This window comes from Mustelus asterias, chromosome 6 (assembly GCF_964213995.1).
Source record: "Mustelus asterias chromosome 6, sMusAst1.hap1.1, whole genome shotgun sequence".
NCBI lineage: Eukaryota > Metazoa > Chordata > Chondrichthyes > Carcharhiniformes > Triakidae > Mustelus > Mustelus asterias.
This window is the reverse complement of record NC_135806.1, coordinates 87,024,451-87,046,168: the sequence shown is the minus strand read 5'-3', so window position 1 is coordinate 87,046,168 and position 21,718 is coordinate 87,024,451. Positions and strand designations below refer to the sequence as shown.

Genomic DNA, 21,718 nt, shown 5'->3' with positions numbered 1-21,718 from the left:
AGAATCTAGAACCCCATCATAGTGATGCGTTTATTCTGGTAACATCTGGTGCCATTTTACCTAATTCTGAAACTGAAAATGTATTTATTTTAATTTACTTTTATCTTGCTCATTAACTTACAACATAAAGTAAATGACGAAAAGTCATTTGGTTTAAGGAAGAAAGGAGATTTTTAAAGCTTTAAAGTAACTCTTGAAAGTCAAAACAGCAAATTAACATTATTGTGAATTATTGTACAAGGTTGTCAAGAGCTTTAGTGAAGTTAACTCAGCAGCCACAGACGTTAATTCACTGCAAAAAGGAAAAGGCGACAATTGAAATCATAGCATTGCAGTGCATATGACAAGAATTTAAGGCATCTCAAGGAAAGTCCATGTTTGTTCTGTGATTATAATTCTTTTCAACCAAGGTTTTCAAATCCAGGAAATGTCAAACCCTCCATTGTGAAATGTTAGAAACTGTTAAAATTAACCCTAATTTAGTACAAAACCTGCATTTTCTCGCTGTCACCACGTTAAAATAGTAACAGACATATCGCCAGCCACAACAGATGCGTGCAGTTAACTATGTACTTCTGCATGTTTAATAGGGCATATGGGTAATATTTACAAAGGTTAGTGCAGTAATAGAAAAGAATAATGAACGATTTAATGATTCCAAAAAGAATGACAGACCCTGTCCTCCAGACTGGAGCTGTTCGGAGGAGAAGAAAAATGGCAATTTATACCTTTGCTGTTGTAGATAATCTTTTGAGTTTAATTCCCCAGTGAAAATAATCAGACCAATATTCTCCTGTCATGCCTCCCAAACTCCTGTATGATGTGACATTCAAAATGCAAAGCCGATTATTCTCTGATAGAACCACTCGCTGGTCCTTGAATGTACATTGCTCAAAAATATGACTATTCTATGAGAGTTTTGAAATGACAGCACTGTGGCAGACAAATGGATACTGTGCACATGCAATGTTTGCATCCATCCCTGTGTACCTATAAAAGTTATAATATTTTAAAACTATCAAATTGGGAGGGTGGCAGAAAGCCATTCCATTGCTGCCTGGAGAGGCCTGTAATAAAAAAGTAACTCAATATTTATATGCGAGAGAAAGATGAAAAAAGCTGCTGCAAGACTTTAATATTCCTGAATTATTTTTCCAGAAGGATAGCCCATGTAAAGATGCAAGTGATGAATTACAAGATCAGCCATGATCTTATTGAATGGCTGAGCAGGCTCGAGGGGCCAGATGGCCTACTCCTGCTCCTAGTTCTAATGTTTATCCAACTCAATTTGAGCAGGAATCAAACCAGACTGACTGCGATTTCATACTTCCCCACTGCCCGACATGGAAGCAGTTGTTTGAAATGACTTATGCCATTCAGCTTAGTAACCAATTTACCTGTTAAGAAACTGTGATCAAGAATCATATTAACCACAGAGATACTGCAATATGAGAGAGAAAGAGATGCTCCCCTCCAAATAACCCACCATCCTAACTTGGAAATTTATTGCTGTTCCTTCACTGAAAATGGATCAAAATCCTGGAACTTGCAAACTAAACAGCAATGTGAAAATATCTTCAACACATTGACTGCAAGAAGGCAGTTCAACACCATCTTCTCAAGGCAATGGGCAATAGATGCTGGCCTTACGAGTGATGCTCACATCCCGTAACTAAATTGAAAAAAAATGCAAATTGCAACATCTGCCAAGATTAGGCAAAGCATGGAACATGCACAAGGTCTTTCTCTAACATCTTGATAGTGAACTACATTGTTGGTCTGTTTCGGGTGAACCTGAAAATCTGAAGATCTATTGCTACGCAGACTGAAAATAATCAATTTGTTCCATAAGAGATTTTTTTCATAAAAGTTCTATATGGTATTTTTAAAAATTCATTCACAGGATGAGGATGCCGCTGACTGGGCCAACATTTGTCGCCCATCTTTAATTGCCCTCCATTTGCTTCCCTATTGGACATTAGTGAATCAGATGGGTTTTTGCGGCAATCTACAATTGTTTCATGATCCAGAAAAAATTCCAGATTTTTTGTGAATTCAAATTTTGAATCCAGCTCCCCAGACCATTACCCTGAGTGTCTGGATTCCAAGTCCAGTGACAATACCACGAGGACACCAGTGCCCCAACTCTGAAATAATCATTCTCTGACTCTGCAAAATTCCCTCCAACACTATAATATTACATCCAACATTACTAAAATCTTTGATCAGAAATAGTGTCTCTTTCACACTATGGTTTCCCATTTTAGACAAAGCTGCAATATTAACTAAAGATGCATTCTCGGAGAAAGCAAAACATTTTCATTCACTGTACAATTAACAACTTCTTCATAATTTACTGAAACAATTTACATGGAAAAAATTTATTGAATTGTTTGATCTGATTTATTCTCACATGTACTGGAATACAGTGGAAAATATTGTTTCTTGCGTGCTATACAGGCAAAACATACCATTCATGAAGTACAGAGAGAAAAAAAGGAAAAGGATAGGGTGAGAATTCAGTTTTAGAAGTGCAGAACGGGAGTCAAAGATGAAATTAAACAGCAGGCTAGGGACAGTTCACAAGACGTTGCGTCGCTCCGGCAATTTCCCCAATTGCCCCATAAATGTAATCCTCCTACTTAGAAAATCCATTGCGCTTCAATTTCCACCTTCAAGAGAGCATTTTTACAACATGCAATGCATCCCGGGAAGCATGAACTAATTGTCAGCGTCTGCACTCTATGGTTCCAGTATCAAAGCTCCAGAAATGCTGAACTATTTTTTAAATTAATTTTTAATGAGGGACTTAATGGAAACCACATAAATTCCTTTCACACAAGGCCTTTAAAATTAGCTGTGTAGGATATGAGTCTGGAACATAAAGGATTAACATTGAACTGAGTACAGTACCATCCATATCGTGATATAAGAGAACACATAACCCACACCTAAGGGTCAGTGAAATGTTGGACAGTGCCACGTGTAGAAGCAAGCATGGACTCAACTCCTAGATTGGATCTTTATTGTCCCTTTGTATACAGTATGTAGTTAATAAGTACTTATTGTTGAACTACCTAAGGCTACAAATATCTTAAGACAGACAGACCGAACGACACTCAACACCATACATCAAGCAACACCATCAAGAGCTCAGCAAATTTACCCAGTTAACACCTGAGCCATAAAGAATACACAGCCAGTACCCAGTCTCTGTGAAGTTAGTTGATGGCATTCAGATTGGCAGTCAAAACGTTTTAACTGGCTTTGGGCTCAAAGGGCTAGGGAGGGAAACATGAGCCATGATCATTGTTCCTTACTGTTATCATCTGAATCCTCATATGATATTTGGTGAAGACACTGAATGAGCATGACTGCCATGTCTCCATTCCACCCACTCCTCACCAAATATTTTGCAACACATGTACAGAAAGAATAGACACTTAAAAAGTGACATTTTTGTCACCAAACTTTATCCCAGAAATAAACCTCCATGAGTGGAAGAGAAATTTTTATCCAATTAATCAGGACTGAACTTGAACCCAAATTCTTGAGCTGGAAGCATATCACCTATTGCATCACTCAGTTTACTCTCAAAGTATATCTTCATAGTTCCCTTTTCAAGCATTTTAAAGTAGCTGTTTCATATATATATCAATCTACAAACTATCTTTTCAAAATGTCCTATGGACCTGTGAGATAAAAGCCAAGAACTACTGAAAGAAGAATTACAAAATCCCTCAAAATCCTATGAAAGGTGTCATTGAGCCTTCTCAATTAGAAATCTATTTAAATAAACTAGGTGTCATTTTTTAAAGGATAGTAAATTAGCAAAAGGAAGACAAAAATTTATAAACTATGAATGCTTAATTGCAACTTTTGTCAAGCATATCCTATTGTATCTTAAAAGCTGGAGATCTGCAATCAGTACATGAACTTTGTTTTGAAGTTTTAGCACCATTTGTTTTTATTTCAGGATAAAAAATTGTGTTGCGGGGAACTGGCAGAATCACAAGGGGTGATATTGATCTTAACTGTAGTGTAAAATAAAACAATAGCGAATCAGCAGTCAGTTTTACACAACATTCAGCTTTTCTCTCCACTGGCTTTCACTCCCCCATAAACCAATGAAAGTGATTCTTGGTTATTGTCCAGTAAAATAACTCACACGTGATGCAACCTAACAAAAAGCAAATGGTTCACAATAACTTCATATCATTAACATCCAAATTAATTCAAAACGCTTGTCATTACAGCCACTGAAAAAGCATATTTTAATTAGTAATCTTAACTAATCTGAAGCAGTTGCTGTGTCACTTTCATTCATGATCTAGCAAATGTTTATTTTTACAATGACTTTGTCAATTAAAAATTAATGGAATGATTGATCCTTAAAATATGCAAGACCATCTTTTAATGCAGATGTTCCTACTGTGACTCTGGAAAGGAAACCATTGCAGCTTACATCCTATAATGGCATAAGGATTCATTTTGGCTGTAGCGCCTAAATATGTGGCAAGACAATATAAAAGTTTTAAGCTTTTTTGTTGTCGTGTGCACATTTTATATTAACCTAATGCACGCACCACAACATACAGCTGTACCTGTCATTAATGCTCCAGTTCAGACATAGATTCAGAGAGCTTAGGTTTTTGCATCTCTTCACCACCTCCATTACTGTTTCGTTATTCAGCTCAGTTATATGGCGCAGGTCCAAACTGGCGAGCTCCTTCAGCTGAGGAAGGAAAGGAAAATAAAGATTAAAACACATCACTACAGATTCATTTCGCAAATCACAATAAAGTAACTGTAACAGGGAATCTAGAATTATTCACATGATGTTCCTTTTCATGAAATAACTGAGGCAAACAGCTTGATGCATTTGAGGGGAAGCTGGATAGGTGTTTGAGGAGGAAAGAAATGGAAGAGAGTTAGATAAAGTAAATTAGAAGAAAGCTCGCGTGGAGCATCAACACCAACACAGACTAGCTGGGCTAAATGGCCCATTTTTCTGTTTGAAATAAAATGTAATATGTGATTCTAACTTCCCATTTACTAATGTCATTAAATGTATTGATGTATTAAAACTAATGTTTAATAAAGTCAACTGCCCTTTCTTGCCTCCATGCATCTTTTCAGCACTCCCCTTTCAATCTTCTACCTATCCTAGTTCATTTCGCAACCCTTCAATGCTCAGCAACCTTCCTCCTATCCAGCTGACAGCTCAGGCCCAACTCCATCTTGGATAAGACTGCAGCATTGCACTCTGTCTCTCAGTTTTCTCTGAAGGCCCTACTGAGGCGTGAATCACTGCTTTGACAAATCAAAGCTTTGATCTGGACTCGAAACGTCAGCTCTTTTCTCTTCTTACAGATGCTGCCAGACCTGCTGAGATTTTCCAGCATTTTCTCTTTTGGTTTCAGATTCCAGCATCCACAGTAATTTGCTTTATCTTGAATCCACAATCTTATTCTGGACGATTGCATCAATATCAAGTTCATGATGGAAAACTGACTAAAGGATGATCTCAACCTTCTCCTAAATGTATCCTCTCCACCTGGTTGTATCTTTCAATCCTCGTCTCACCCAGACCATCAACAGGTTGGGTTGTGGTCCTTATCACCAAATCACACCTTGGCCTGTCCTCTTATTGCCCTGGTACTTTACTCCCCTTTGAGAATGTCCCTTTGTTCCTTCATAACTTACCTGAGTTTGCTCAAGTGACTGTTAGTTTAGTCCCAGATTATTGTAAGCTTTAATTCATGTTTTTTGCAGTTCATCTCTTTCTTGATCAAAATTTAAAAAATAGATATACATGACTGAGGTGGGATTCATGTTTTGCACACTGTACAGTTACATGTTTCATAAGGGTGAGAGCTGGTCACCTGATGACAAGGGACATGATAACATTTCACCATGTAGGAACCAAAACATCATAATTTCAGGTGGAAAGAGTAACAGAGAGAGAAAAGTAAATGAAATAAACTTGTATTAATGCTCTGATATAGTCCTGTTCATCTCTAGTTTTCAATGAGGAAAAGACACAAATCGTGAATGGTGGTGAACAATTAAACAAGTAACCACAGGTGGCGGGCGGCTCCACAGATCCTCAATGATGAGGGAGCCCAGCACATCAATGCAAAAGACAAGGCTGAAGCATTTGTAACCATCATCATTCAAAAGCGCCAAGTGAATCATCTAGGTTGGCCTCCTCTCAAGGTCTCCAGCATCACAGATACCTGACTTCTGCCAATTGGATTCACTCATAAGAGACATCTGAAGGCACATGATACAGGCTATTGTTCCTGACAACATCCCAGTTTTGGTGCTGATGACATGTCCTTCAGAACTAGTCAAATTCCTAGCCAAGCTGTTCCAGTTTAGCCCCACACTGTCATCCATCCAAAAATGTGGAAAATTACTCAAGTATCTGAAAACAGGACAAATCTAGTCCCACTAATTACTGATTACCCCAAGAATAATTCTACTCTCAATCATCAGCAAAGTGATGGAAGGTATTGTCGATAGTGCTGTTGCACTTACTCAGTAATAACCTGTTCAATAGTTAATTTAGATTCCACCAGGGCAACTCAGTTCTAGAGCTCACTAGTGCCTGGTCCAAACATGGACTGAAGAGTTTGATTTCAGAAATGAGATGCCCTGACATCAAGGCGCATTTGACTGAGTGCAAGAACAAGTCAAATGATCAGAATTATGTGGCAAATTATTCATCACCTGACTCCCCAAAGCATAACCACCGTCTACAAGGCATAATTCAGGAGCACGATGGAATAGTTTCCGCTTGCCCAGAAGAGTGCAGCTCCAAAACCACTCAAGAAGCTCAACACTGTCCAAGACAAAGCAGCCTGCTTGATTGGCACCCCATCCATCATTTTAAACATTCACTCCTTCAACCACTGGAGCATCATGGCTGCAGTTTGTTCCATCTACAAGATACATTGCAACAATTCACCAAGCTTTCTTCGACAGCACTTTTCAAATTTCTGATCTCTGCCACTGGAAAAACAGGGCAGCAGGCACGTGGGAACACTTCCACCTGCAAAGTCCCTTCCAAATCACACACCATCTTGATTTGGAGCTATTCACTATTCCTTACTGTTGCTGGGTCAAAATCCTGGAACCCCACCCTATTAGCACTGTGAATGCATTGACACCATATAGACTGCAGTAGTTCCAGAAGGCAGCTCACCACTGCCTTCTCAAGGGTAAACACAGTAAGAAGTTTAACAACACCAGGTTAAAGTCCAACAGGTTTATTTGGTAGCAAAAGCCACACAAGCTTTCGAAGCTCTAAGCCCCTTCTTCAGGTGAGTTTCTCACCTGAAGAAGGGGCTTAGAGCTTCGAAAGCTTGTGTGGCTTTTGCTACCAAATAAACCTGTTGGACTTTAACCTGGTGTTGTTAAACTTCTTACTGTGTTTACCCCAGTCCAACGCCGGCATCTCCACATCATGACTTCTCAAGGGTAATCAGGGATAGGCAGTAAATGCTGTCTTTCCCAGTGATGCTCACATCCAGAGAACAAATAAAAAAATGGCACTTCAGTTATCGTCATATAGGCTACAATAATAAGTATGAAGTTAGGTAAAGCGGGAAAAGTTTCTCAAGTGCATTCAGGAGAGTTTTCCTGACCAGTACGTTTACAGCCAATTGAAAAAGGAGGCATCATTGGATCTGTTCCGGGAAATGAGGTAGGCCAAATGGATCATGCATCAGCCAGGGAACCTTTAGAGAAAAATGATCATTTATATGAGACATGGAAAAGGACAAGGGCAAAGAAAAATCTAAATTGGAGGAGTGCCAATTTCAGTGGGATGGGAAGGATTCCAATTTAGTGAGGCCAGGTTCAAAGACTAGCAGGCAAACTATAATGGAACAATGGAGTGCCCTTAAAGAGGAAAAGCTTTGGATATAATTGAGATGCATTCCCATGGGGGCAGGTAGGACAAACAAAATCAGAGCTCCTTGGATGAAGAGGAAGGTAGAAAATATGAAGAAGTAGAAAAACGTGTTGTATGGCAGAAATCAGGTTGATAAGCTAAGCGAGAAACAGATTGAATATGTAAGTTTAGGGGGGAAGTGAAAAATGAAATCATAAAGGCAGAAAACAGAGTATGAGAAGAGACTGGCAGCTAAAATAACAGTGGATCCAAAAGTCTTCTCCAAGCATCTGGATAGTAAAAAGTTAGCAAATGTTGGGTGGTGGAGGGAAATGATTCAGGAAAGAAAAATGACCACTGAATGAATACAGAGGGTATAGCTGAGATATTAAATGAATACTTTGCATCTGTCTTTACTAAGGAAGAATATGCAGCCATAATCATTGTGAAAGAGGAGGCCAGTGAATTTAACCTTGTTGGTGGAAAGCTTTTGAAGACAAAAAGCCACTTGGACAAATGTGGATTAATTAAGGAAAGCTTGCACAGATTTGTTAAATGCAAATCATGTTTAATTAATGTGATTGAGCATTTTGATAAGGTAACAAGGATGGTTGATGAAGATGCGGTAGAAAAGGACTTACAGAAGTGTCTGATAAAGAGCCACACAATAGACTTGCCAGCAAAATGAATGCCAATTGAATAAAAGGGACAGTCGCAGCATGAATACAAAACTGGATGAGTGACAGGAACAGAGATTAGAAGTGAACAATTGTTTCTGAGAGGGAGGTATGTAGTGGGGTTCCCATGCATCTGTCTCAGGGCTACTGTTTTTCTTGAAATATATGAATGGCCTCGACAAGAGTGGTCAGGGCACAATTTCAAACTTTGAAGATGGCACTTGGTATTGTAAACTGGGAAGAGAGTAGTACTAGACTTCAAGACAGAGACAGGCTGCTGAAATGCGCAGTGACAGATGAAATTTAATGCAGAGAAGTGCGAAATGATTCATTTTAGTAGAAAGAACAGAGAGGGGGAATATAAAATAAAGGGTATAATGTTAGAGGAGGTGCAGGAACAGGGGGAATTGAGGGTATATGTGCACATATTGTTGATGTTGGCAGAAGGAAGGTTGAGATAGTTGTTTTATAAATGGGGGTATTAGAGTACAAAAGCAAAGAAGTTATGATAAACATGCATAAAACAGTGGTGGTTAGGCCTCGACTGGAGTACTTTTCCCAGTGCTGGGCATCACATTTTAGGAAGGATGTTAAGGCATTCGAGAAGGTCCAGAAACGCTTTAGAAGAATGATTCCAGGCATGAAGAACCTTCAATAAGGTGAAATAGATTGGAGAAACTGGAGCTGTTCTCCTTTGAGAAAAGAGCATTCACACATGTTCAAAATAATGATGGATCTGGACAGAGCGGATGGGAGAAACTATTCCTGTTGGCAAAAGGATTGAGAAACAGAGGACACCAATTTAAGGTGATGTGTAAAAGAAGCAACATAGACATGGGGAAAAAATAAGGATCTGGAATTTGCTACCCGAGTGTGTGTGGGGTGGCCGATTCCACAGAGGTCTTCAAAAGAGAACTGGATAATTTTCTGAAGAGCTAAAAAGTAAAGTTGGGCCTGCGGGAGTCGGTCTTGCAGACAGCTGGCACAGATATGATGGACTGAATGGTCTCCTTCTGTGTTGTAACCATCCTCTGATTCTATGTGAATTAATTCGATAATTGTGTGACCAGAATGATACCAGGAAAGACTGTATAGTTATGAAGAATTGCATGAAATATTGGAATTTTATTTTCTACAAGACAATAGAAGTGTGGAAGGGGAGTGGTTGCAGGATCTGCCAGAGGCTTGCAAAATTATGCTAAATTCTGATGGAGTAAATAGTGAAAGATTACTTTCATCAAAGACTATGAAAGAATAAAGGTGGCAGTTTGAAGAAAGCTTCTCACTCACAGTTAATGCAACATCAATCAAGTCAGAGACCAGAATAGATTAAAGAGACAATTGATAAATATTTATACATTGAAGTTTAAATAGAAACAGGTGATTCTTGAAAAGGAATATAAAATGATATCTAAAAAGGATCAGTGAAATGCAATGAGAACCAGTAGCTCCAGTTGAAGAGTTAGGGTTTATTTTTCTGCTTAAGCAGGGAGGTCGAGTGTGACAATTTGCCAACTCACCAAATCTGCCTCTGTAAAATGTGCCCCAAGTTGCATGATTTTTGCTCTGGAGTGGTGTGGGATGGAGTCAGGTCCACTGACCCTGGAAACAGAGCACAGACAACTATAGGGGTCAGCAACGGCTGAAGTGGGTTGGTTGGAAGGCCCGCCTCAGTTCTCTGGGACTTTGTCCCAGTTATTTTAGAAAACTTCAGGCCTTCCATCCCTCCCCTTCACACCCCGCTCACCCACCCACCCAATTGTAGCTTTTGAAACTTAGCCAAGCATTCATAATAACCCTACTGCTCAAAATGGTGCTATGTCATCTGACCTGTCAATCAAAGCACTCCGATGGAGGATTTTTTTAAACAATCACTGACAGACATAGCCAGTGTTTTCTTTGCAGTTTAAAGAGTGGGAGAATCAAAAACCTTCGGACGGTGACAGTTAAACAGATCCTATTCACCTTGCAAGAACATTTGCACCTACTCCATAAATTTCTAACTCCCACACTGTGGGTTAAGGCCTTGCAATAGCCAGAATGGGGTGTGTGTGAACTCAGCACTACATTCATTACTGAGTTTGGGATTCCCTTCTTTGTGAATTATGCCCATCCCCATTTCCTCCATTAGAAATGTCAGAAATGTTACTGGGACTGCCGCACCCAGGTCCTGCCTGCCATTTTACATTGTCCATGATGTCTTCCTGACTCGGCGAAAATCCAGCCCTTAGTCTCTGCACGATGGACCTTCTTCTGAGCTATAATTTCTATCATACCACAAAATAAGTACAGAAATATTGGTTAAAAATACATTAAAGTATCAATCTGTTTAATAACTCTCCGAACTATGAAAACAGGTTTCCTTACAGTTATTAATTTTTTTTCCACATAAACATTGACCTCATTGTACTTTAAAGTATGCATAGATATGGAAAGAATTAAAATTGCCTGCATTCAAATTAAATAGTAATGACAGAATTTCCTCTGCTGTATTTTTGATGAAACAGCTGACAAGAAGGCAATGGATCCAGTTATGCCAGGTTACAAGTTTACACTCGGCCATCTTATAAGGCTGCTGATGTGGAAGGGGGCCTGGGAATAATGGAGCTTCCTCCGCATGGAGTTCCACACTTTCCCAGCACAGTTGAGGCATACTGGGCTCCAGAAGGACACGGCTGGATCCCGATGGGAGTGTTTGTGGCGCTCTAAGCAAGGCAAGAGGCATGAACACCTTAAGAGAAATTATTTAAAACGAATACCATGTGCAACAGTGTCATCTTGTTTAAAGAGACAAAAGGGGTCAATGAGAAGGTGTTTTTAGGAGAAGAGAACAGATGGACATCGGGCAGCCAGCAGCAGCACACAGCTGGCTGGTGCCAGGTATATGCCTGTGATTAGAGTCCATGTTCCAAGGAAACTGCGCTGCCATCTCACTGACCTCAGAAACTCCATCAAGTCTGTGCTGTCGGGAAGCTGCAGGAGTGATCCCAACTTAGTGCTGGGGTCAAACTCCATTGTACTTCACAGACAAACAATTTCACTAAATTAGTATATTGTGACATTTTAATTCTGACAGAGATAACAACTGCACTCCACACATAAAATCCTCATTTGGACTAAAAGAGGTCTTAATCTATGATAGAGAGTGTCTTCAAAACGATACCTAAAGTTGGAAGTAGAGTCTCTAATTGTGATTGACATTAGTAAATGATATTGTGTGTTTGGGGCGCATAAAGAGATGTTTGCTGGAATGGGAGAAGGGTAGGAAGCACAAGACTCACATTTAGAGGCAGACAAGAACAGGACTTGAGGTCCTGGTACCATGACAAAGGTGGTGTTAGTAAGGATAGGAATATCTCATTGGGCTATTTGAAGGCATATTGAAAGACAGGGATAGAGAGAGAGAGATCAATACGTCAGAAATAAAAAGAAAATTTCTGAATGTTGGAAATCTTGAAATAAAAGTGTAAAATCATGTAAATAGACATCAGATGAGTCAGTATTTGAGAGAGAAAGATACATAGAAATCATAGAAATCATAGAAACCCTACAGTGCAGAAGGAGGCCATTCGGCCCATCGAGTCTGCACCGACCACAATCCCACCCAGGCCCTACCCCCACATATTTTACCCGCTAATCCCTCTAACCTACGCATCCCAGGACTCTAAGGGGCAATTTTTTTAACCTGGCCAATCAACCTAACCCGCACATCTTTGGACTGTGGGAGGAAACCGGAGCACCCGGAGGAAACCCACGCAGACACGAGGAGAATGTGCAAACTCCACACAGACAGTGACCCGAGCCGGGAATCGAACCCGGGACCCTGGAGCTGTGAAGCAGCAGTGCTAACCACTGTGCTACCGTGCCGCCCCAATACAGCAGACTACATCTAAAATATTAATTTCTCTCATCTTCAAATATTGACTGGTCTGCTGTGCATGGCCAGCACTCGTGTTTCCTTTATTATAAATATTCAATAACTCCACGCAAAGCAGATTCTTCTTCCCTCAAGCCTTGACCTTCTTTGTATGTCATATACAATCTATTTTCACTGCACTTACAGCCTTTTGCTTCACTGTATTTTCAAGTTATAGACAAATGAAGTGCTGAAATAAGACCAGTTGAGCATGAGCCATTAGTATTTATTAAAGCCCAATCAATGACACTAAATCCTGGATGAAATAGATTAATCATTTTCTGATCCAAGAGTAAATATGTTTATTCTCTTAAGTCTCCATTAAAAAAAGACTTACATGAACATTTCATATCGATCCCTTGGTGAAGAAAACAGCAATTTACTTAGCATTTAAGGAAATTGCACTGCACAGCATGTTCCAAGAGGACCCCAACTGACGAGAACTGTTCTCTGACGAGCGATATTTAAATATGCACAGCTAGACAGACCAATATTGTATTTCCTTTCTCAAAGCCAAGAAAAGCTCTAATGCTTCACACTGTAAAGGGTTGAAAAAAATTGAGCTTAAATTGATATTTTGTACTTGACAACATATAATTTATCCTGTTATACCAAAAGAAAATTACCTACAGGAAATTGGTTTGCTAAATAATTGTAACGCTTAGCAACTGTAGCCATTTACATACAGAGCACATTAAAATAGAACAGCACTCTTTCAGTTTTGCTGTAATAAATTTCAAATACACAGGTAGCCAGTTGGAAGCTTTGTCCTGGTACTCACAAATGTAGCATAACTTTAGAAGAAAGGGATGTTTACAAGACATATTGTCCATTAAAATTTCTTACCAGACCATAATAGTTGACAACAGAAAGGAAAATATTTGGATGGTGATGATAGTAAGCACCACTCTGACACATTGGGTACACCAAAAAGGTTAATTTCTCTGTTCTCTCCACAAATGCTAGTGATGTGCTGAATGTTTCCAACATTTTATGTTGTTGCTGTTTTGGCTACTCCTTTTCCTAGTCTAACTCAGTAATGTATAATCCAAGAAATTGGAGTTTACTGTGGACAAGGTTTCCTTCTTTTCACTATTTGAATTGCAGATTCCTTTCACTCAGGTTTCTGAATGTGCTACAAACTGCATCCAAAGGAAATCTCCGACTGCAGCCTCCCATTGCACCCCAACGGATCTGTTAGAAGTTGTATTTTTTTTAAAAGGACTATATACAATAAAAAACATTAACCACCAACATACTGCTTTTGCTAGATATACATGACAATAATAATTCCTGCCATTTTTGTAGAAATTGTAGAAAAACTAAGAACAGTAGCTTGACAAAAACAGGCTTTCATCATAATCCCTTACATCTTATCTTGTTGTTTTGGGACTATTGAAAATTCCAATAACTTCTGCTGCCTTCAAACACAACTCACAGCAATAGTTTCATATAAATTTACAATGCAACCCCAATGTGCAAAAATACCTTCTGAAGTTAGAAAGGGTGTCTTTTTGAGGTGAACATGCAAAATTAGCATCAAGAGCAAATAAAAATTCCTAATATACAACAGCAGAAGGAACAGGTTCCCCGGTCTTCTCCCCAGGAACTTCTCATGCTGGAGGGGTGAGTGCTGGCAATCATAAATCATCATAAAAAATTCAGGAAATGTACTTCAGGCCATTCAGCGTCAGTAAGACAGAGTCAAAAAACAACCCTGCTGTGACCTTGTGTTATAATTGGTGAGAGTCACAGATAAAATATCAATTTATTATCTTGCATGCTGATCAACCTATTCACTTCCAGCAATTAGCATTTACATTTCAGACTTCCAGTATTCATGTTTATTTTTCCTTTTTATCGCTGCTAAGTGATCTTGATGTTTCGCTTTCTTTCACGTTTTTTATCCTTTACTCTATTTGACACACGGTTAACTTTTCTGCCTAACTCAAACCCTCTTGGTGTTAGATCCCAATCAGTAAGCTGTAAAACGCTTCAGTACTTCTCTCCTGGGCTCTGAACCAGAATAACACAGCCAGAGGCATTTTTATATAAAAAGGATTGAAGTATTTTACCTATTGAGTAAAGTTCCTATCTAAAGCTGCACACAGAAAATTCCAAATATGCACTTTTTGGCAGGAAACCTGGAACTAGTTAAACCTAAAGCTAACAATTTGGTGTAAGGAAATGCTAATGCTTACATAAAAAAAACATTGTGTTACTTGAATACACTGTCCAAAAGGATGTGCCTTTTAAAAACTAAATACTAATAAATGTTATTTCAGAATTCCAGCTTCTCAAGAAATCTAAATATTCAACCAAAATAGAAAAACCACGAGTCAGCAACAGTTGTGCTTGCTCCATGTTTCATGGTCTGGTCAAGCACAGCATGTTCTCAATCTACAAATATTGCCATTGTTGGACAACGGCACAGCCACATTAATACAGTGGCTACAAGAGCAGATCAGGCTGGGAACATTGTGGCAAGGAACTCAACTCTCGAATCCCCAAAGTCTGCCCACAAAAAGCACAAGTCAGTGTGATGGTGCAGCTTCAACAAAACTCAAGATGCGCAACATCATCGAGGATATAACAGTCCATTTGGCCATCCCAACCACCAACTTAAATATTAACTTCCTCCACTACCAGTGTATAGTAGTAGCACTGTGTATATAAGGTACACTCCAACAACTCACCAAAACTCTTTGAGCAGCACTGTCCACACTCATCACCTCGAAGGGCAAGGGCAGCAGACACGTATGAACACGACCACTTGTACCCCCCCCCCCCCCCCCAAGTCACACACCATCCTGTAAGATTTAGGTTGAGTTCAGGAGTCACAGATTACCCAAAGTCACAGGTGGTTCAAAACTAGTTTTTTTTAAGTAGTCTATTAAGAATCAATAGTTTAAATATGATGCTTAAGCTAAATGGTCAATAAAAACATAGGGGGCAGGATCTTCCAGCCATGCTTGTCCAAAAACCGGAAAATCCCGCCCCGAGGTCAACGGACCTTTGTGTGGTCTGCCCCCCGTCCGCTACGATTCCCAGGAAAACTCCTTCCATGATGTGTGTTGGCTGGGACAGGTTTCAGTGTGTCTCTTGTCTGTTTGTTAGCAGCAGTATTTTCCTTTCTGGCTCAGGTTTTAGGAAGCTCTTTTCTGCTTAGCGAAGAACTGCTCCTCAACCTTGGAGTATTCGTTAAGATACTTTATTTCTGGGAGATGATTGTCTACTCTCTGTTAATTATTTGTTCAAGGTGTGATGTTCCCCCTGTCCATCACTTTAGTTGAGGTCATCTTTTAGCTTACACCATGTTGGGTGGCATTTGTTAACTCCTGCCAAATATCAATATAAATAAAAGGGTACACATGGCACCACAAGAATCGCTGAGCAACATCTCAGTGACCATTACCTGGGTCCCAAACTGCTACTGTTGATGTTTTTCAGAAAGAGGGGGAAAACAGCTTTTCTGTCGGATGGCCTGTTCCTCTGCTCACTAACTCCATAAGAATTCTACAATATTCAGAAAACTACCATTGGAACTTAGAACTATATCGCTGCTCCCTCACAGCCACCGAGTCAAAATCTTGCAATTCCCCTTCCTAATTGCACTATGCGTGTACCTACATCTCATGAACTACTGCGGTTCAATGGCAAGTAGAGACAGGCAATAAATGCCCATCTTGTAAGCAAGCCCATGAATGAGTGAGAAAAAAAATGAAGTAATTGTGAAATGCAGATTATGGACGGATTAGCACCCTGAAGTACATATGAGTGGCGTAAAACTGCTTCTTTCTTTCAAAGCAGATAATGAAGTTGAGACTCACAGCAAAACATTAATGTCGTTCACTGCTAAAATTCACCCTTCCTGCAGGGTTTAGAATTTCAACTGCGCGGTGAGGAGAATGACCAAGCTACATAGAGACGGTTAAAACAGAATGACAGATCATTGCAGACTCTCTGCATGAACTGCATACAGCCGGGCTCTGAAGTGGTATTCGAGTAGATTTCACGTGTGAACTATGGGATGTGGTAATTGAAGATCACAGAAATCATCAATTTATCCAATCCATCACCCAAAGCAACCTCCCATCCATTGACTCTGTCTACACTTCCCACTGCCTCAGCAAAGCAGCCAGCTTAATTAAGGACCCCACGCAACCCGGACATTCTCTCTTCCAGCTTCTTCCTTCGGGAAAAAGATATAAAAGTCTGAGGTCACATATCAACCAACTCAAGAACAGCTTCTTCCCTGCTGCTGTCAGACTTTTGAATTAAATTGATTTTTCTCTACACCCTAGCTATGATTGTAACACTACATAGAACATAGAACAGTACAGCACAGAACAGGCCCTTCGGCCCACGATGTTGTGCCGAGCTTTATCTGAAACCAAGATCAAGCTATCCCACTCCCTATCATCCTGGTGTGCTCCATGTGCCTATCCAATAACCACTTAAATGTTCCTAAAGTGTCTGACTCCACTATCACTGCAGGCAGTCCATTCCACACTCCAACCACTCTCTGCGTAAAGAACCTACCTCTGATATCCTTCCTATATCTCCCACCACGAGCCCTATAGTTATGCCCTCTTGTAATAGCTCCATCCACCCGAGGAAATAGTCTTTCTGCACTCTCTTGTTTCTTTCTCTATGAACGGTATGTTTTGTCTGTATAGCACGCAAGAAACAATACTTTTCACTGTATGTTAATACATGTGACAATAATAAATCAAATCTAATCAAATAACCATACAAACTGCCCAGTGTCAGCTACATTTTATCTTCATTTTAAGGTTTCATGCTACGAACTAGTGAGAGAGATCAGGCAGGGAACATATTCCCAGAATTCATAGGGCAGAATGTTATCAGTAATGTGCTGTAAGAACTGTCAGTGCACGCTACTTCTACTCTTACTTTTTCCCCATTTCCCACATGATTATAATTAAAATTTAAAATGATGGTGGCATGAACAGGAGACATGATCCCATGGCAGTGGAAGCATTTCCACACTGAAACCCGCCCTTGGCTGACATTGTAGCAGGTACAAGTGGGCTATACACAATCCTGGTCAAACAGGGCAGCACAATGGCACAGAGAGCAGCATGGTGGCTCAGTTGTTCGCACCACTGCCTCACAGTGTCAAAGATCTACCTGTGTTCAATTCCAGCCTTTGGTGACTGTGTGGAGTTTGCAAGTTCTCCCCGTGTCTGCGTGGATTTCCTCCGGGTGCTCCAGTTACCTCCCACAGTCCAAAGATGCGCAGTTTAGATGGATTGGCCATACAAAATTGCCCATGGTGTCCCAAGATGTGTAGGTTTGGGAGGTTAGCAGGGTGAATGCACGGGGTTATGGGGATAGGGTGGGAGGGATTGGACTGAGAGCTGTTTTGGAGAGCCAATGCAGACTCGATGGGCTGAATGGCCTCCTTCTGCAATGTAGGGATTCTATGATCGGGGGGCTCTGCTTCACAGTCAAAACTTCCCTGTTCAACTTCATTGCTATTAATACCGAGCATAAAAGTGGCACGGATGTTTATTTCAAATATAAATTTCACTTGTAAATATTTCACATTTCATTGTTTTCACTACATTTATGTTGCATCATTATTTATTCAGACTAGTTTAGTCAGAATTCTAAATGTACTGGTACGCCTCATGGTTGGCATTCATTGATGGTTACAGATAGCGCAAGGTTCTCGTGCTGATTTTATCTAAATGGTTGGATGTAATTTTAGTTTTGCACGAAAGAGTATTCATTACACGCAAATGTATTACAAGTAGGAACCTGTCACACAGGTTGGTAGTGAAAATGGTTGCCATGGATCGTCACGCTGCCGTTATGCTATGCACTGGCTGAATGCAATTTCCATTGAACCGGTTTGCTGATTTCATCTTGGACTTGGATTTCAACAAATTGACGGCATTTGAGCCTTGGGGGTTGGGGGAAGGTAGAGGTTCAATACGCTGTTGACCTAATCTCGAGATTTCAACCCACCATCGGGAAATCAAAATTTTGTATCCCATTTAATTCAGTCATCCCCACATCAAGTTTCTGACTTTTTGCAGAAAATTCTGTAGTGGCCTGACTCATTTCAAGTTCCACTTTCAGGACTTGATGGCCATAGAAGGTACATTCAAAATGTGGCCAATCAAGTTGATTATCAGCCGGTAAATCCTTCCAATACGCCCTGATGGCAGACATTGAGAGCTGGGGTATTTCCTGGTCAGCCATACTGCAGACGGCAATGGCAAACCACTGCTGTACTTTGGCAAACATGATCATGGACCTGTCTAATGAAGCCCTTGGTTGTCAACATGGTACCTGAAGGAGGAGGAGTCTGACTCATTCACCAGCTTCTCTACCCTCCCCACAATCTCCAAGATCCCAATACAGTCAAAAGCCAAGGTGAAATCAAGAAACCAGTTGCATGGAAATTGCATTCAGCCAGAGCGAAGTATAAAGTCAGCAGCATGACAACCTTTTTCACTTCCAAATGCAAATCTGTTGCAAGGCTACCATGTAAGAAGCAGAAACCCAATAAGCCAATCCGTATGAACTGGCTACAAAAGGGAGAAGGAGGGGAACTTTAACTGGCAAAGATTTTCAGCAAGCAGTACAAAATTACAATACAATTTGACACATTTCAGCAGCAGAGCTCATGATGATTTTTAATGCGACCATCTGGACAGTGACTGCTTACCTGAGGAATATCAGGCAATGCTTGGCCATGCACTAGCAATACGGGAACTGTGAAGACAAGTGTTCTGGAGGCATCCCATCAGGGGGAGGGACTCTGGAAGCTTCTAGGGTATGGGGAATTATGTAATTATGTAAGGATGTAATTATTTGAAGGCAGTACATACTTTTAAAAGTGATGCCTCATTAACATTACACAATTCATTCAAGAAAAAAGAATTGTGACAAAAATGAGGTATAGAAATTAGTGATTCACACAAACATAAACACCTGCAATGATCTGTTCAGCCAGATGGCCTGGTTCTGTGCTGTGATATTTCATGATTCTGTACAGATGAAAAGTCAAAATGTTTATAAAGATTGATAATAATCATGAATGTGTCCCGCATCAACTACAGGGAATATCTCGGTGATTCCAGCATGAATATCACTGGCAAGGGGGGTTAAAAAAGGTCCAGAAAGAAGGAAACTTGTCCTACAGTTTATTTACCTATCCATTACAATTATGAAAGAAAATAAGTCTATGGCCTCCTCTGACCATCTGACTGACCTTTGGGTCCCTGTTGCTTTCTAGTAAATTGATTAGTTTGTGGGAATGATTCAAATCTCCATTTATCTTCCAATGATGACTGCTCCAAGGCACCAAAAAACTGTGGACATTACCTGTCATATGCTCATCACAGATCAATCTCTGTTTTATTACCAATCTTCCTGCAATTTGCAAGGTTTCTAAAAGTCTCCCAAGCCAAGTTATCAGACCTGCACCTACAAAGCTTCCCGACATACAGGTCAGGCCTCTCATTTTCTATTGTCACTCAGCTAGGTCTGCCACTCTTCCCTATCACGTTCCCCTCAAAGGTAGGCAATGGATATCAAAGCAAAGACCATTCATTCTCTCTACACAAATCAAGAGCATCATACTACCCTCTAAGTCCCGATCCAGTCATTTGTTCAGATCTCAATTGTAAAGGAATCAGCAGTCTCAGACTACTTGAGTCAGGCTTTCTCTTTCTTCTATCCCTTACCCAGATAATGTCTACCTGTCCCTTCCTCCCTCTAATCCCAGCCTTGGCATTCTGCCTACTCAAAGATCTTTGTGCCAATCCAAAAGTACTTCAGTGAGAACACAAACAACATGCTCAGATTACTATGTTTACAGAATACCGCAACATGTATATATCCACTTAAACTGGCACCATTGACAGCCATTGTGTTGTAAAGTATTACAGGCCACTCAAGCCTGTCAGCAATACAAAAGGAAATCCAGTCATGAATTTTAGAAACAACAGATATTTGGGCGTGATTACAATCTCACGTCAAAAATCAAATAATGATTATCAACCGCTGGAGGCTAGTGATGTGAATCTAGAAACCCAAGTACTTTATAACAACTATCCTTTGATGCCAAGTGTTCTGTTTATATTAACTTCTTCTTGTAACAATTTTGAGCGAATTTAGTCAACATGTACTCAATCAATGGCTGGATATTAATTGTGGCGCCTGATAAAATAATTTAATGATAGTGTCTTGCGATCACTTTTAAATTGTGAAATGCATAAAAACCTACTCAATTACAGTTCAATTTGCAGCAACGGTTAGAATTTTGGATCAATCACAACAATGTTTCCTTTCTCAACATTTCCTGTTAAAAAGTGTAGCTCCCTAAAATTCAGAAGTTTCAATATTTCTACATTAGATTTTTATAAGAGCATCTTCAGGTGATAAAACATCACTGGTGTGTGTTGAATAAAGTTCTGACTCTGAACAGAAAATCCTGCTCATCATCCTCAAATATTCATATCACAAAATACAACTCAGAAGGGCAGTTGAATTCAAGCCAACTCCCCCTGTCAACATATTAATTCGATTGAAGCGCAGGCTTCAGACAGTGCACAACTGCTGTTTGGGCATTCTTTTCTGTGAGATAGGAGTGAGGCAAAATTGGTGAATCGCATATTCTGAGTATTCTGCATGAAAAGGCTGGAAGAGCTTTAGGAGCATCAGGGAAATAAATAACTGGCTAAGCAATCAAGTGTTTAAGTCTTAAAAGAAGATAATATTAATTTAAAACAAATAATGGTTTAAAAACATTCTAAAACGTAACAACAGGCACTGATGCCAGCAGACAATTAAAGCATTGAAAGAACAAATGCAGTACAACTGCACTTATTGTCTGATACAAATTTTCTATACAGATGGCCCATGAAAATCCAATTCAAAACCAAATTTGCCTCACCGGGGATTTGCCAGCTACTCAATCAGATCATCACAACAGCGGTTTTCATTACATCTTGAGAGGGTCAAAGTAGTAATTCTCCTTCCGTCACAGAAACAGTGACAATTTTAAATGACTGTTTCTCCTGCTTGTCTCATGATCCCAGTGTGTTTCTTTGGAAATTTTATACTGAAGTCACTCTGCATTACAATGTTTAATGTTTGAAACTAGCAATCTGATTATTTTCTTCACCAATGTCTACTGTCCCCCAGAATGTTTGTAGCAAGTCAGGAACACTATTGTCTTTCTCA

The 21,718-nt window shown here is 39.9% G+C and overlaps 1 protein-coding gene across 3 annotated transcripts in view; it reads right to left on the bottom strand.

The window, feature by feature from the left end:
• fbxl17 (F-box and leucine-rich repeat protein 17) overlaps window positions 1-21,718 on the bottom strand; it is a 745,649-nt gene that overhangs the window by 435,909 nt on the left and 288,022 nt on the right. For all 3 annotated transcript variants that reach the window (XM_078214702.1, XM_078214700.1, XM_078214701.1), the window contains exon 7: window positions 4,605-4,735. In XM_078214702.1, the coding sequence (XP_078070828.1) occupies window positions 4,605-4,735 (131 nt within the window). The remainder of the gene's footprint in view (window positions 1-4,604; window positions 4,736-21,718) is intronic.